We start from the raw sequence: 13697 nt of genomic DNA on the forward strand, positions 1-13697 counted from the left end.
ATATACATTCAGCTGTGTGTATACCCTCATCATCAAGATGAAGAACATGCAGTGAGAAGCTTCACCTTTTTATTAGTGTAATTTAAGAAAACATTCTTCAGCAGGCAAGTAAAGTTGGACATATTTTACTTTTCACTGTCTTCTCAGCATGAACACACACCCATGGGTGCAGCTTGCCTTGCCTGTTACTGGTTTTTACATCGATAGCTGTACACTTAACACTGGCTCAAAGAGTCCTTCATCCCTCCTTAACTCTTAATGTTGATGTACGCATTATTTTATGTACCCATGTTAAAAAATGAAAACAAAAGTAGTGTATTCCAAAAAATTTACTCAAAAGATTGTATTGTTTCCAGCATTACCAAGGTACCTGGAGTGGTTCAAACTGTTTTTAGCATTTATGGTTTTATTAATGGAACCGTAATATACACACATGTATGTATATTGGTATGTATCTAAGTTTTGTCTACCCCAACTTACATTCCCACAAACAAATGTTGCCATTTTTAGTTCAAGGGAGCAATGTACAAGCAGAGAAGTGTCTTATTATAATAAAGTTATACAGAGAAGGCAAAGTTAAATAAACTACTTTTGATTTAATGGAAAATGTATTCACTGTGTCTTGTTCTTTTCAAAAAGATAGAAAAAAAAACAAGGTTTACAATAATGTAAGTAAAGTTAAAACTAGGGATGTAACTACCTGAAAGCATGGCTGTCTATAAGGGTGGATAAAGGGAGAGCTTTCTGGGGCCCATGGAGGTCAGGGAAATTATGGTCCATTATAAGGTTAATCTGTGATAACCATAATTTATATTTAAACTGGAAAATAACTTCTTATCAAGGAAACATGAATTTCATTTATTCATGCAGTATAGCCTTATCAAAATATAAACCCCTTTTCTGAAAACTTTTTTTGCTCATGTTAACGATATGGGTGACTACACCATCATAGTTAGTGGTTAGGTCATGCCCCATATACGCAGGAGGCTTTTTCCCCTCACGTCATTCCCGACGCTCTCTTCCCTGTTTATGTCTAACCACTGTTTTATGTCTCTAATAAAAGCAAAAAATAAATCCCCAATAACAATCCTATAAGAAAAGGTTAAGAGAGGCAAAAAATGGATGGGGAAATGGTGAAAAGCAGTTAAAAAGTGGCAAAAATTAGTTTGAAGTGGAAATATGTAGCGATGAAATGTGTTCAAAAGTGGCAGGATAAAGTAACTTTATTATCAGAAACGCTTAACACTTTTCAGAGTCTAAATGAAGTAGCTGTTGGCCAGGTTGCTAGTACCAGTGCTACTGATCCAACACACATGCCCAGCTAATTCTGTGGGCGGGGATGTCCAAAAGTACAGTTCAAAACTGAAGCAAACATTGACAATTTAAACTTTGACAAAAGTATATATTTTAGTACTTATTGGTGCTACTTTCAATGAATAACAAGAATGAATTTTTCATAAAGAACCATGCAACCTAAAAATTAAAAAGTATGCTAGTAGAAAGTAAAAAATTTGTAGTTTTGACATATGTTGTGTGAACATCACACATTATTCTAACATCTATAAATGTTGGCAACTATTGTCATTAGATCCATTCTGGATTATGTGATTACAAACAAGCTATATTAAAATAGAATAGTTGAATCTTATGACAATAAAGTTAAAGTTCCAACATTATTTGAGATTATTTGGATACAGTATGATGCACATATTCTTACCTTTAGAATACAAACCGGCTAGAACAATTCAGCTTTTTTAGACTTTACACGGTAGAGGGCAGCACAGCGTAATCAAGCGGTACGCTCCTACCAACGACCCTCCGGAGGAAGAGGAAGAACGTAACCTAGAGGGTGAGCAGGGAGGTGGTGTCCATCTTATTTACACCGGTGAGATTGCTCAATTTTGGCCTGTCGGAATTTTCACGATAATAAAAGTAGAAAGCTGGGTAAGTTGGTCAAATCTTTAACGTAACAGAAGTAAGATAAGTACACATCCCAGCAGAGAGAGCTCCGTAAACATCTTAAAATTGTCATAAGGCCTGTTTTCAAACGGTGCGCCATATTGTATCTCTGTTTAGGCGCTAGCCGTTAGCAGAGCTGAGCTCAGCAGGCTAATGTCTGCCAAATTAACCGTTGGTTGTTGCTTTAAACCGCAGTTTTTAATCCAAGGTTGAATAAACATATGTTGAGCACATTTTGGCGGATTTAAAGAGTGCGACTGGAACTGAGATAGTAAGTTTATCAAACTTAAAGGGGTGGAAAAAATCAGCGTTAGCTAGCTAGCCAGTTAGCTTTGCCTGATTCAGTGTCGGCTTATAACCACTGATATGTCAGAAGTCTTTTCAAACTCACAGTATTTCTTCACATTAAACACAGTTATGGCGAAGTCACTAGACATATACACAGGGGTATGAAGCTGGCTCTAGGAGTTATATCAGAGAGTTTAAATAGAGGGTTAATATAGCTAATTTTTTTCAGGATTATAACTGTTTTAACTTTCTTTGAAAGGTCTTCAAAGATGAGCAGTTCAGAAGAAGTATCATGGATCTCCTGGTTCTGTGGGCTCAGGGGGAACGAGTTTTTCTGTGAGGTGAGCTGGTTTAATCTCTGCTTGGTCCACTTCCATGTGGTTTGCATTACAATGTGATTCAAGTAAAGGCCTGTGTTGTAATAATTCAGCAAAAGTTAAATAATCTGAACATCCAGATTAGTGAAACCTAGTACAATGTTTTATCAACCATGCTGAAATGCATCTTAATATTACTTTAGGGATGTATAAGTTCTTTGGAATAAGATTCAAAATTGCCACAAATATGGACATCTTAAATCAATCTGGGAAAAATTAAACAAAGCATTATTCATTTACTATTGACGTTCATAGCTGAAACAGTTGCACTGATTTATTGTTTAGTTGATAATATAAATAAAAAAAAAACTCATAATTGTTGTATTCTTATCCCAAATTATTTTAACTGTACATATAGAACACAGTCAGCTAGTTTAGGAATGCACAATATTATTTACCTGATATCTGTATCGACTGAAATTACTGGTATTTTCAGATATCAAATTGTCAGCTACATTTGAACCCATATTTTGGCTGTGAATATCAGCATATATCAAGTATACATTTTGGCCTTGCATTGTGCAGTTTTAGGCCTGACCAACAAACCTATGTCAGTTAAGGTCTTTTTCTTGTTCTTACTTATTCTTTAAACTTAAAAGTGTGCTTTAAGGTCTCAAGTTTGTTTCTTTGTTCATATTTAAATTTTGAAGTATGTTAAAAGGAATGAAGTGTTAGGTCTGAACTACACTTAAATATCTGTATGCGTGTGAGTATCTAAAACGAAGCTTTACAATTTTCTTCGCTTAAGATATCGGTAGAAATCCAATAACCTGCATCCCTGAGCTAGTTCTGATCTTGGACTGTAAACCTTGTTTCAGGCCCTGCATGAATATCTCCCATGATTTTTGACATTTCCATCGAATGAAATTTGGGGCTTTGAATTAAAAGCCAAGGCTTGGTTGATTTTTGGCAAAACAATATTGTACAACTGTGTGACCTAAAAACTCAAACTTTTCTTATAAATAACAACCATTGCCTTACACAGAGTTTGGAAAGTCTGACTCTCTGAAGATGAATAATTCCCTGAAAATAGAAAATTGATGAACATCTTTAAGATTTATACTCTCAGTCCTGCAGTGTCTTCAGTGACTATCATGGGCTTATTTGGTGCTGCAGATTTTCTGTGGTCTTGGGTGCAGCTGTGAGACTGCCACTCTGTTCATTTTCAGTGTCCAGCTTGGATTTAGTTATTGTCTTGGTTGAGACAACAGCAGAAAAAATTGCGAGCCACTGATGTAGTGTCATGGCAACCTTTGGCTGTAGAATATACAGTTCCGTGAAAAAGTATTTGCCCCCTTTCTGATTCTTGATTTTTTTTGCATTTTTATCACACTTAAATGTTTCAGATCATCAAACCAATTTTGATATCTCACAAAGACAACCCAAGTTAATACAAAATGCAGTTTCTAAATGATGATTTTATTTATTAAGGGAAAAAATAATCCAAACCTATCTGGCCCTTTGTGAAAAGGTAATTACCCCCTGAACCTAATAACTGGTTGTGCTCCCTTGGCAGCAATAACTGAAATCAAGTCTTTGCAATAACCTGGGATGAGTCTTTCTCATCACTGTGGAGGACTTTTGGCCCACTCTTCTTTGCAGTATTGTTTTAACTCAGCCATATTGGAGGGTTTTCGAGCATGAACTCCATCAATTACAGCAATTGGTCCAGGTCCTGAAGCAGCAAAGCAGCCCCAGACCATCACACTGCCACCAGCATGTTTGACTGCTGGCATGATGTTCTTTTTATCAAATGCTGTGTTATTTCTACTCCAGATGTAACGGGCCACACACCATCCAAAACGTTTAAACTTTTGTCTCGCCAGTCCACAGAATATTTCTCCAAAAGTCTTGGGGATCATCAAGATGTTTCCTGGCGAATGTGAGACGAGCCTTTTTGTCATCAGTGGTTTTGGCCTTGGAACTCTCCCATGATGCCATTTTTGCCCAATGTCTTTCTTATGGTTGAGTCATAAACTCTGACCTTAACTGAGGCCAGTGTGGCCTACAGGTCTTCGGATGTCATTCTAGGATCTCATGTGACCTCCTGGATGAGCCATCGTTGCACTGTTGGAGTAATTATGATTGGCCAACCACTCCTGGAAAGGTTCCTCACTGTTCCAAGTTTTCTCCATTTGTGGGTAATGGCTCTGACTGTAGTTCGCTGGAGTCCCAAAGACTTGAAAATGGCTTTGTAACCTTTTTCCAGACTGATAGATTTCAATCACTTTGTTTTTCATTTGTTCTAGAATTTCAACAAATCTGGCGGTAACCTGGCCGGGGTGTGGCCAGTGAAATTGAGCTCAGCTTTCCAAGAACTGCGGTTAATCACAGTTTACTCATTATTTAACAAGAGGGGCTATTACTTTCTCACATAGGGCCTGATAGTTTTGGATTTTTTTCCCCTTAATAAGTAAAATCATCATTTAGAAACTGCATTTTGTATTAACTTGGGTTGTCTCTGTGAGATATCAAACTTGGTTTGATGATCCGAAACATTTAAGTGTGATAAAAAAGCAAAAAAATCAGGTATCAGAAAGGGGGCAAATACTTTTTCACAGCACTGTAAGTGCAAATGAGACATCATAAATCTCACTAAATCGTGGTCTTAACACTTCTTTGACACAGTTTTAAAAGCCAGGAAAGTTCTTATGGTGTATCTTGTGAATTTGTATTTCAATGATATTGTCAGTGTGTTTGAAATGACTTGCATCACATGTGTTAATACTTAACTTAAGTGGGCCCTGGTTTGGCTCAGTGTGTAGAGCAGGTGCCCATAAACATGGGCTATAGTCCTCAACCCACTGGTCTCAGAATCGATTCCTGGTCCTGGTGCTTGCCTTCCTCACATACTCCCCAAATTTCCTGTCTCTCTTCAGCTGTCCTATGAACATTTTTTAAAAGGAAAGAAGCCTGAAAATTAAAAAAAAAAAACTAACCCTTAAGAGATCGTACTCTATTTAAAATTTGTGGCTCTTGATTATAAACTTTTTTAAAGGCATTTGTTATTTTTTCTGTATAAACAGGAAGACTAACCACACTGATAAACTGTACAGATTTGCACCAAATCTTTAAGATAATGTGAAGCTAAGTTCTACGAGGCTGTGTATAAACACTGTTTACATCTCATTACTCCTTCCTTAGGTGGATGAGGACTACATCCAGGACAAGTTCAACCTGACGGGGCTCAATGAGCAGGTTCCCCACTATCGCCAGGCCTTAGACATGATCCTGGACCTTGAACCAGGTCAGTGCATCCGTCTGATTCACACATAACCTAAATATTGGGCATTTAACCAGTTGAAACACTGGATGCCGTCAATAATATGAGCAGAAGAAACATAATACAGAAATAAGCACAGGGTGCTGATCTGAAGCATCATTTATGAGCTGACTGGTGTAACGTAGATCAAAAAGTAAATGAGCTGTAGGTGTTTTACTCATTTGGCTAATGTTTGCCTTTCTGACTGCTGGGTTTAATGTGTCATCTGGAGTTTTGTGGCAACTTTCATCTTGTAAATACAAATAAAAGAGAGCATTTGATGTCAACTCTCTTCATATGTGATTAGCCAGCTAAGACACCTCAGATCTTTTTTCATTTCAAAGAGCTCCCTCTGTCTCTCTGTTTTATTTTTGGTCTTTCCTGTCTTTTTGTAAAATATGTCTCAGTAACATTCTCTGTTTCCTCTCTGTGACCAGATGAGGAGCTTGAGGACAATCCCAACCAGAGCGACCTGATCGAGCAGGCGGCTGAGATGCTGTATGGCCTCATCCACGCACGCTACATCCTTACTAACAGAGGCATTGCACAGATGGTAGGAGCCAGCTGCATCAGCAAAATATCCACCGTCCCGTCTGCATTGTTGAAGCTGTTTTTCTATTATCGCTGTCTTTATGGGGCAGAAAATTACTTACTTTGAGTCAATTATCACAAGCAAAAGATGTATATAAACCTTGGCTACACTTGAGTACAATACCATCTATGAAAACAAAGAGCTGTCCGACACAGCATCTGTAAACCTCATCTGACTCTCTGTGCAAGAAGATTTATAGTATTAAAGCTGTTAAGTTTTGTATCTTACGTATTTAGTTGTGTTAAGTAACAGACGAGTAACGCTGATTTGATTTCATTTAAAGGTTTTATAAAGGAGAACCATTTTTGTCATACAACCCTATATTCTACGGCTGTCTCTACCTAACTGTAAGAGACATTTTACCTTAAATAGCATACAAACCTCAATATTTGGAGGCTATTTATGCCCAGAATAATATTATGACCCTGTAATCTTTTTGTAGTTGCACAAATGTTAAAAATTTGCCCAAGGGATTTTTGTGCTCAGAGTATTTGTCCGTGTGTTGCAGCCTTCATGAACTCTCATCTTAGAAGAGCATTATGAGATTATTTTGCAACCCATAATCCCATTCTTCATGAGTTGATAATTTCATGTCCATTTTGCAGCTGGAGAAATATCAACAAGGAGATTTTGGCTACTGCCCCCGGGTTTATTGTGAGAATCAGCCTATGCTCCCTATTGGTGAGTAAAAAGATGAATGCAAAAATTTAGCTCTTAAATACATAAAAATCTACTCATATTTTGCTCAACACTGAATAAACAGAACAGTGCAGGTGATAGATGTGTATATGCTCTGGTTTACATGTATAATGTCTTGCGTATAAAAATGATTATTGAGGAATTCTCTTTTTTTGGGGTATTCTTAGATTGATTCTCTCCATGAAGATTGATGGAAATAGGAACAAAAGCTCTTGGGAAATGTTACATTTTTTTGTTATATTTCCAAGATAAAAGAAGCACTTAAATAAGAAAGTAATAATTTATTATATAAAACAAAAATCTAGCAATATATGAAATGTTCCTGTCTTTGTATATCATTGTGCTGGTGTCTTACACAGGCAATGAGTTACACCATGGTCTGTACTATGTCTATAAAACATAAATAAGGTTTAAGTTCGTATCGAACACATGTTCTGTTTTTCACAGGATTGTCAGACATCCCAGGAGAGGCCATGGTGAAGCTCTACTGTCCTAAATGTATGGACGTCTATACACCCAAGTCCTCCAGGCACCACCACACAGATGGAGCGTACTTTGGCACTGGCTTCCCCCACATGCTCTTTATGGTTCATCCTGAATACAGGCCCAAGAGGCCCGCTAACCAGTTTGTACCAAGGTGAGTGCAACAGGTTGAACTGTTTTCTCCTGAAATGCTGTTTTAGCTCAGTTGTTAGAGCAGACTACCATGTTACTATTGTTATTATTTTTGTTGTTAGTGCTGTTGTTATTATTATATACAGAGGCTGCAGTCCTCAATACTGTTTGCATGTCTGAATCCCAATCCTGGCACGGTTCGGTGCATGTCTTCCCCATATCCAGTAAAGGAAAAAAGACCCCCAAAATAATCTGAACTGTTTTCACTTCTAGATGGACATTGTATATTACTTTAGTAGCTGACAATCCATCACAAAGCGCCTCTGTCATCATAATATTGTGACTTAAAGTCCTCCACAGATAAGATCTAAGACTGATGAAGCCCCAAGTTTAACCTTTGACCACGTTTAAGAACCTTTCTCGACTTGTTGCGTTATAAAAACATCGCTTCAAGTAAAAGAGGCGTCCTGCTCTTGTGGTCATTTTGTTTTTAAAATCCGACCCAAACGCAGCTTATCCAATACACTAGCTCCACAGGCTGTGCCATAACTGTATCATAGTCTGGCAGTTCTGCCCACAGAATTGGCAGGGCCCCTGAAAAACCCAGTGAACGTGCCCTCCAGGACACCCTCCAGTCTTTTTTTTTTTTTTATTGTATCAGTGCATGTGCATTGGATCAATACATATATATATTGGAATTATTTATCAGTGCTACTTTTTCACCACTTTTCTCCCATTTTTTCCACTTCTTTTGGCTGCTTTTTGCACCTTTTTTGCCATTTTTTGCATCTTTTCACAGTTATTTTTATGTTTACATTAAAGTTGTCTCAGCTTTTTCAGTGTGCCCATCCCCAATGTTAACATTACTAATGAAAAAGGTCATTCTGTTTTAAGAAAATTATTTTTAAATAGGCTTTATTGTACTACAGCATAAATAAATAATATTCGTTTTTGATGCTTTGATAAGAGTAGTTATTCAGGAAAGAAATGAAAAATTTTATGTACCAGCATAACTTTATAGTTGACCATGATTTTGCTGACCTCCATGGGCCCCTACTTTAGCTGGGCCCCAGAAAGTTCTCCTCTTTATCTTAGCTTATGGATGGCCTTGTAGTCTGGTTCAAAATTATTTTATCCAATTTCACTGATGGTCTTAAGTGGAATAGAAACACATCTCTCTGTTTTTGCCACACTTCTTTCACAGCTAGTTTTGTGTTTTTTGATATTTCCTGACAGTTTGTTGACACACAATCCTTCCATTCTTTTGTTCCTGCTTTCCTGCTGCCCAAAACCAGCAATGTCCTATTTAATCTCATGTTTTTCTGGAGCCTTGTCTCTTACAGTTTTGCTCTGCATTAACCAATACAGTCATGCTTTGCCCTGGTTGGAGAATGCAGAAAAAAGTTACTATTAAAACACCGAAAAGTCAGTTTCCTTTCCCACAAATTGGGCAATCCGCTTGTGGTTCTGCTCTCATTGTGGGAGTGTGTGTAGTTCTACAACCAAAATATCAAACATGCCAGAAATCTGTCTGACCAGTCAGGAGCAGCTGGTGCATCGAAGGCGGCAGTCGTGTCTCCCTGTGCACTGCACGACAAACCAAGGCACGATCAGGCTGAAAGTTGGTCGGAATTCCAAATAAGTCGTGTGACTCAAAATTAATAACTGAATAGGCTGAAAATTGCACATTATACACCCAGCTGAAGGCAATTGATGATCTGTTTTTATTTGTGCTATTCTGTCCATATCTTACATTTATGAGGCTGAACTGTTCTGTCACATATGATCTTGAAACCTCACGTAATACATAATTCTACTTCTATAGACAATACGGACATGTATACATGTAAAGATATTTGGTGTCACTGCTACAAAGGGTGCTCAGAAAACCAATGGGACTCATAATCATCATGTGCTGTGTGGCTACTCCTTGTTATTTTATCATAATTCGATTTAATTGAGTGAATAATACTGGCGGCTGAGTCATCTCAACTGGGATCTCTTAGGACATAAAAGACAAATGTCATCCACATCCTCCTCCAGCTTCGCCCTCTATTCTTACCTGTAATCTTTTTACAGCTGAGAGTTTACAGATCCTGTCACAGTCTGGGTGGTGTGATCGGAACAGACAGTGCTTAAAATCATACTAAAGCACTCTCCCTGAAAGCAAACACACCCATGATGACAACGTGAAAGCCCTCATTAATTTGAGTGTGCATGTTTTGTCACATCATGTCATTTTATTTGAGGTTCATCTTTGCAGCTTTTGCTACTTAAACACTGGAAAGCTCACAATGTTCTTCGCTTCTCCTCAGGCTGTATGGGTTCAAGATCCATCCCATGGCCTACCAGCTGCAGCTGCAAGCTGCCTCCAGCTTCAAGAGCCCTGTCAAGGCCATCCGCTAGAGCGTCCAGGATTTAGGTGGAGGAAGAAGAGGAGGAAGATTCGTAAAAGCAAAGAGAGGAAAGAGTTATCATCAGAAGGGGAGGGGTCACCTGCACTTTGCAAAGCTTTCCAGATGCCCCCTCCCCAGATTGAAGACTGTATTATTTTGGTTTAGATTAGGGCAAATGAAAGTGTAAGGATTTTTGAGTGTGAGAGCAACATGAAAAAGACGCACAGCCATTATCTTGAACATAGAAACACACATTTAAACACAAATTCTGCCACACACTTGGGAATCCATGCACGTATCTTACCAAACTTATCAGTGCCAAAAACAGGAGGGGAGACGAGATGAAGCTGAACAAAACGGGATTAGACGATTCACTCACATTAAAGCACACTGATGAGACATTATATAATCAGTGACAGGCTTTTTGTTTGCAGATGTAAGACTGAAAGTTGAAGAAAGGGACATTAACGAGTCGATTTTTTAAGTTCTGGCTCTGTGTTCTCTGTATTTGGCACAGTTTGGTAAAAAGTGGTGGTAAACCCTCCTTCATTAAAAACCCCATTAACCAACCCCCCCCCCCCCCCCCCCCCCCAAATGCATGCACACTCAGGCTGGCACCCGCAAAGACAGTTTGGACTGATATGTTCCCCACAGAATTTGGTTCCTCATATTTTCTGATATTTTGTCCAAGCATTTTGTTGAATTTGCCTTAAGAGTCAGAGAAAACACATAGATTGTTTGGTTTTTTCAAGAGGTACACTTGTTTATATCTTAGTATTTTCTGCTGTTAGAGGTCATTATGTAGAAGTCGATGAATCTAACATGAATTTCAGACAATTGTAATCAGCCTGTGTCATGTTTCCAGCTGTCTGTGCGTGTGTCAAACAACTGTCTTTAACAGAAAACAAGTGAAATATAAGTTTCTCAGAGCAGCTACACTGCTGCATCTGCGTTTGTATTGTCAACCCCTGCCCTCTGTAGCTTTATCTCCCGTAAAGTAATAGTTTGACATTTTGGGAAATATATTGTAATGCTTTCAACAGGAGTATAGATTAAAAAAAAGTCACCTTTGTAAGATTCTTGTGAGCTAGCGATAACATCAAGGTTAAAAATGGGAAAACAGCTGGCCTGATTCCGTTTAAGGTAGCAATTTCCTTATACATGCAACATGTTTTACTTTTTTGTACAAATAACAAAGATGGTGCAAAAAGGGGAGAGTAAAGCCTGGTACACACTAAAATATTGTTTTGAAATCATAGCTGATCTTTTTTTGTAATGTGAGACACATTCTTATTCTGTGTGGAAAGGAAAAAGATGAATGAAACGTCACACCACACCTACAGAAGCTGTTCACAGATAACCAGTCCCGTTCTCAAAACTCCATTTAGTGTGGTCAAACTTGAATTTGTAGTAAACAAGCTAATGTGGCTAGCTACATCAATTTCTGTAGCAGTTTCAGTCCAGATCCCTTCCATTGTTGTAAGTTTTACTGGACACTTTGTGTAGAATCAACAAGTTTATCCCCTATTTTTGACATCCATGCTTATGTTTGCCAGTGTGGCAATGGCTGTGTTTGCTGTGCTTCATCCTATAGTCAGCTCGCTACCCAGTTGGCTACTGCTCCATTTATTCATGCTAGTTTGTCCTCAGTGGTCCAACCACACAACCAGCTTTCGGACCATGAATAGTGGACATGTTTGGTTTGGATCTCGAGTTGGAGCATTTCTGATCTTCCTCCTAGCAAATCAGAGAGGGAAAGATCACTCTTAACGAAGCTTTTACAGACTTTGGTTGGAAGAGGGGAATCGGGCCAATAAACTGCACGGTTATCGAGTAGTGTGTGCCAGATTTTAACTCCTGGTTTCATCCAAGAAGTGTTCATCTTTGCCATCCTTAGCATCACATAAAGCTGCTTTTACCTTCCATTTTTAAACAACATAAAGCAAGATGTCTTCCCATGTGTCAAACCTTTTTATGCTTAGCTCTTCTGCTCTGACTGACTGCTATGTGTGTTTTTTGTTATAGATAATACAAAGATACAAGCTGTCATTTTATCTACCTTGCTGCCTAAATAAGCAACTATTTCCCAAAATGTCAACGTTAAAATGGAGGACACTCAGAGAAAAAGGAATTTAGACAATCTGAATCCTTGAGCTCACTCCACCACTGCACTGATCCTCCTGCTGTTTCTCCACAGCACAGTCTCCTTATTTATGTACACGTTTAGAGACAGACAGACCACCAGCCACTTTTTTTTCTCTTATGGGACAGAGAAACACATCTGTCCCATCTCCCTGCCCTCTTTTCTTCAGTGTGACTGGAACAGTTTTTTTATTTCATGATACAAGAGAAAAAAGGTATTTATGTGTCCAGATTTTAACTAATGTTTGTCTGTTTGTCATTGTCTTTCTGCTACTGTTGGAGGGTGAGCAGGATTCAGAATTCTCAATAAACTTCTATTTTCTTTTCATAATCTTTTGTTCATTTTATTTTGTCAGACTGCAGTACCACTCTTCTGCCACCATATGTCAGCAGAGAGCTTGATTTTACACCTTTAGTTCCCTTAAAGGCAATTTTTTTACATGTTTTTGCTAAGATAAGGATAATATTGCACACAAAGTATTTTAAACCCACTGCGTTGACATATAGAGAAATTCTTGTGTGTTTGAGAGGATTTCCTGTGGTGTTTTCCTGAGGTAAAGATGGTTGCCTGACTTCTGGGTGTGGTGTCAGGGACATTTCACATGACTCTGAGTAACAGCAGTAGCAATGAAGCATGCACCAACACAAAACAGACTAATACAGTGTTAACAGAATCAACATGATCATAAGACCTCAGTCAGGCTTGTGTAATTACTCCTGAATTAGCATTTTTTGGTCTTTTGATACATGAAAGGAAAAAAATGGAGATTCCAAATGAGCAAAATACAGCTTTAATTTGAAAATATGCTGCTCTTATATTGGATTTGAGCAATTAAGTACGGCAGACACCTTGAGACAAACATAATGGCATGCCTTCTTTATGTATGACTCATCAAAGCTGTTTTTCTTCTCTGCACGGCAGCTGTCTTTGGCTAAAATGACTGGCAGGGCTGAGTTGTCTTCATGTGGCTGTACCCTGTCAGTTTTTCCAGAGGGAGCAGAGGAGGAGGTTCCTTCATGACTCAGGATAACCTCAAACCACAGCTCAGGACCTGCCCTGCTCCTGTACCTCCTCCCAGCTTATTTCAGCAACTCCTTTCAACGTAAAGAACAGGAATGTCTTTTTTACAGTAGGTGTACTGTATGTCTCCTAATGTTCTGATTTTACTCCATCAATCATCATGAAAAAATCACCAATGTTACAGCTAAAAAGAAGGCCACAAAATGTTTCAGCTGAGCACTCCTAATGCTGTTTGCAGAGCAAGAATCATGTCAGTGCTCAAACTGCAGTCAAATGTTCAGCCTCTGCTTTGCCACACCCAGAGGACATGTTGCACCATTTCCCACTCTTGGATTTCTTTGGGTTG

The 13697-nt window shown here is 38.5% G+C and overlaps 1 protein-coding gene across 1 annotated transcript; it reads left to right on the forward strand.

Moving 5' to 3' along the window:
• Positions 1-1836: 1836 nt before the first annotated feature.
• On the forward strand, positions 1837-12661 carry csnk2b (casein kinase 2, beta polypeptide). Its single transcript, XM_041809659.1, has 7 exons — positions 1837-1944; positions 2507-2588; positions 5769-5871; positions 6324-6439; positions 7084-7159; positions 7625-7814; positions 10108-12661. Exons 2-7 carry the CDS (start codon positions 2517-2519, stop codon positions 10196-10198), a joined length of 648 nt encoding a protein of 215 aa, XP_041665593.1. The 5' UTR covers positions 1837-1944; positions 2507-2516; the 3' UTR covers positions 10199-12661.
• The last annotated feature ends 1036 nt before the right edge of the window (positions 12662-13697 follow it).

Source organism: Cheilinus undulatus, linkage group 16 (assembly GCF_018320785.1).
Source record: "Cheilinus undulatus linkage group 16, ASM1832078v1, whole genome shotgun sequence".
Taxonomy (NCBI): Eukaryota; Metazoa; Chordata; class Actinopteri; order Labriformes; family Labridae; genus Cheilinus; species Cheilinus undulatus.

Coding starts and splice junctions, on each gene's coding strand:
- csnk2b (XM_041809659.1), top strand. CDS start 2,517: ATGAGCAGTTCAGAAGAAGTATCATGGATCTCCTGGTTCTGTGGGCTC. Junction 2,589..5,768: donor GGAACGAGTTTTTCTGTGAG/GTGAGCTGGTTT, acceptor CTCCTTCCTTAG/GTGGATGAGGACTACATCCA. Junction 7,815..10,107: donor GCTAACCAGTTTGTACCAAG/GTGAGTGCAACA, acceptor GCTTCTCCTCAG/GCTGTATGGGTTCAAGATCC.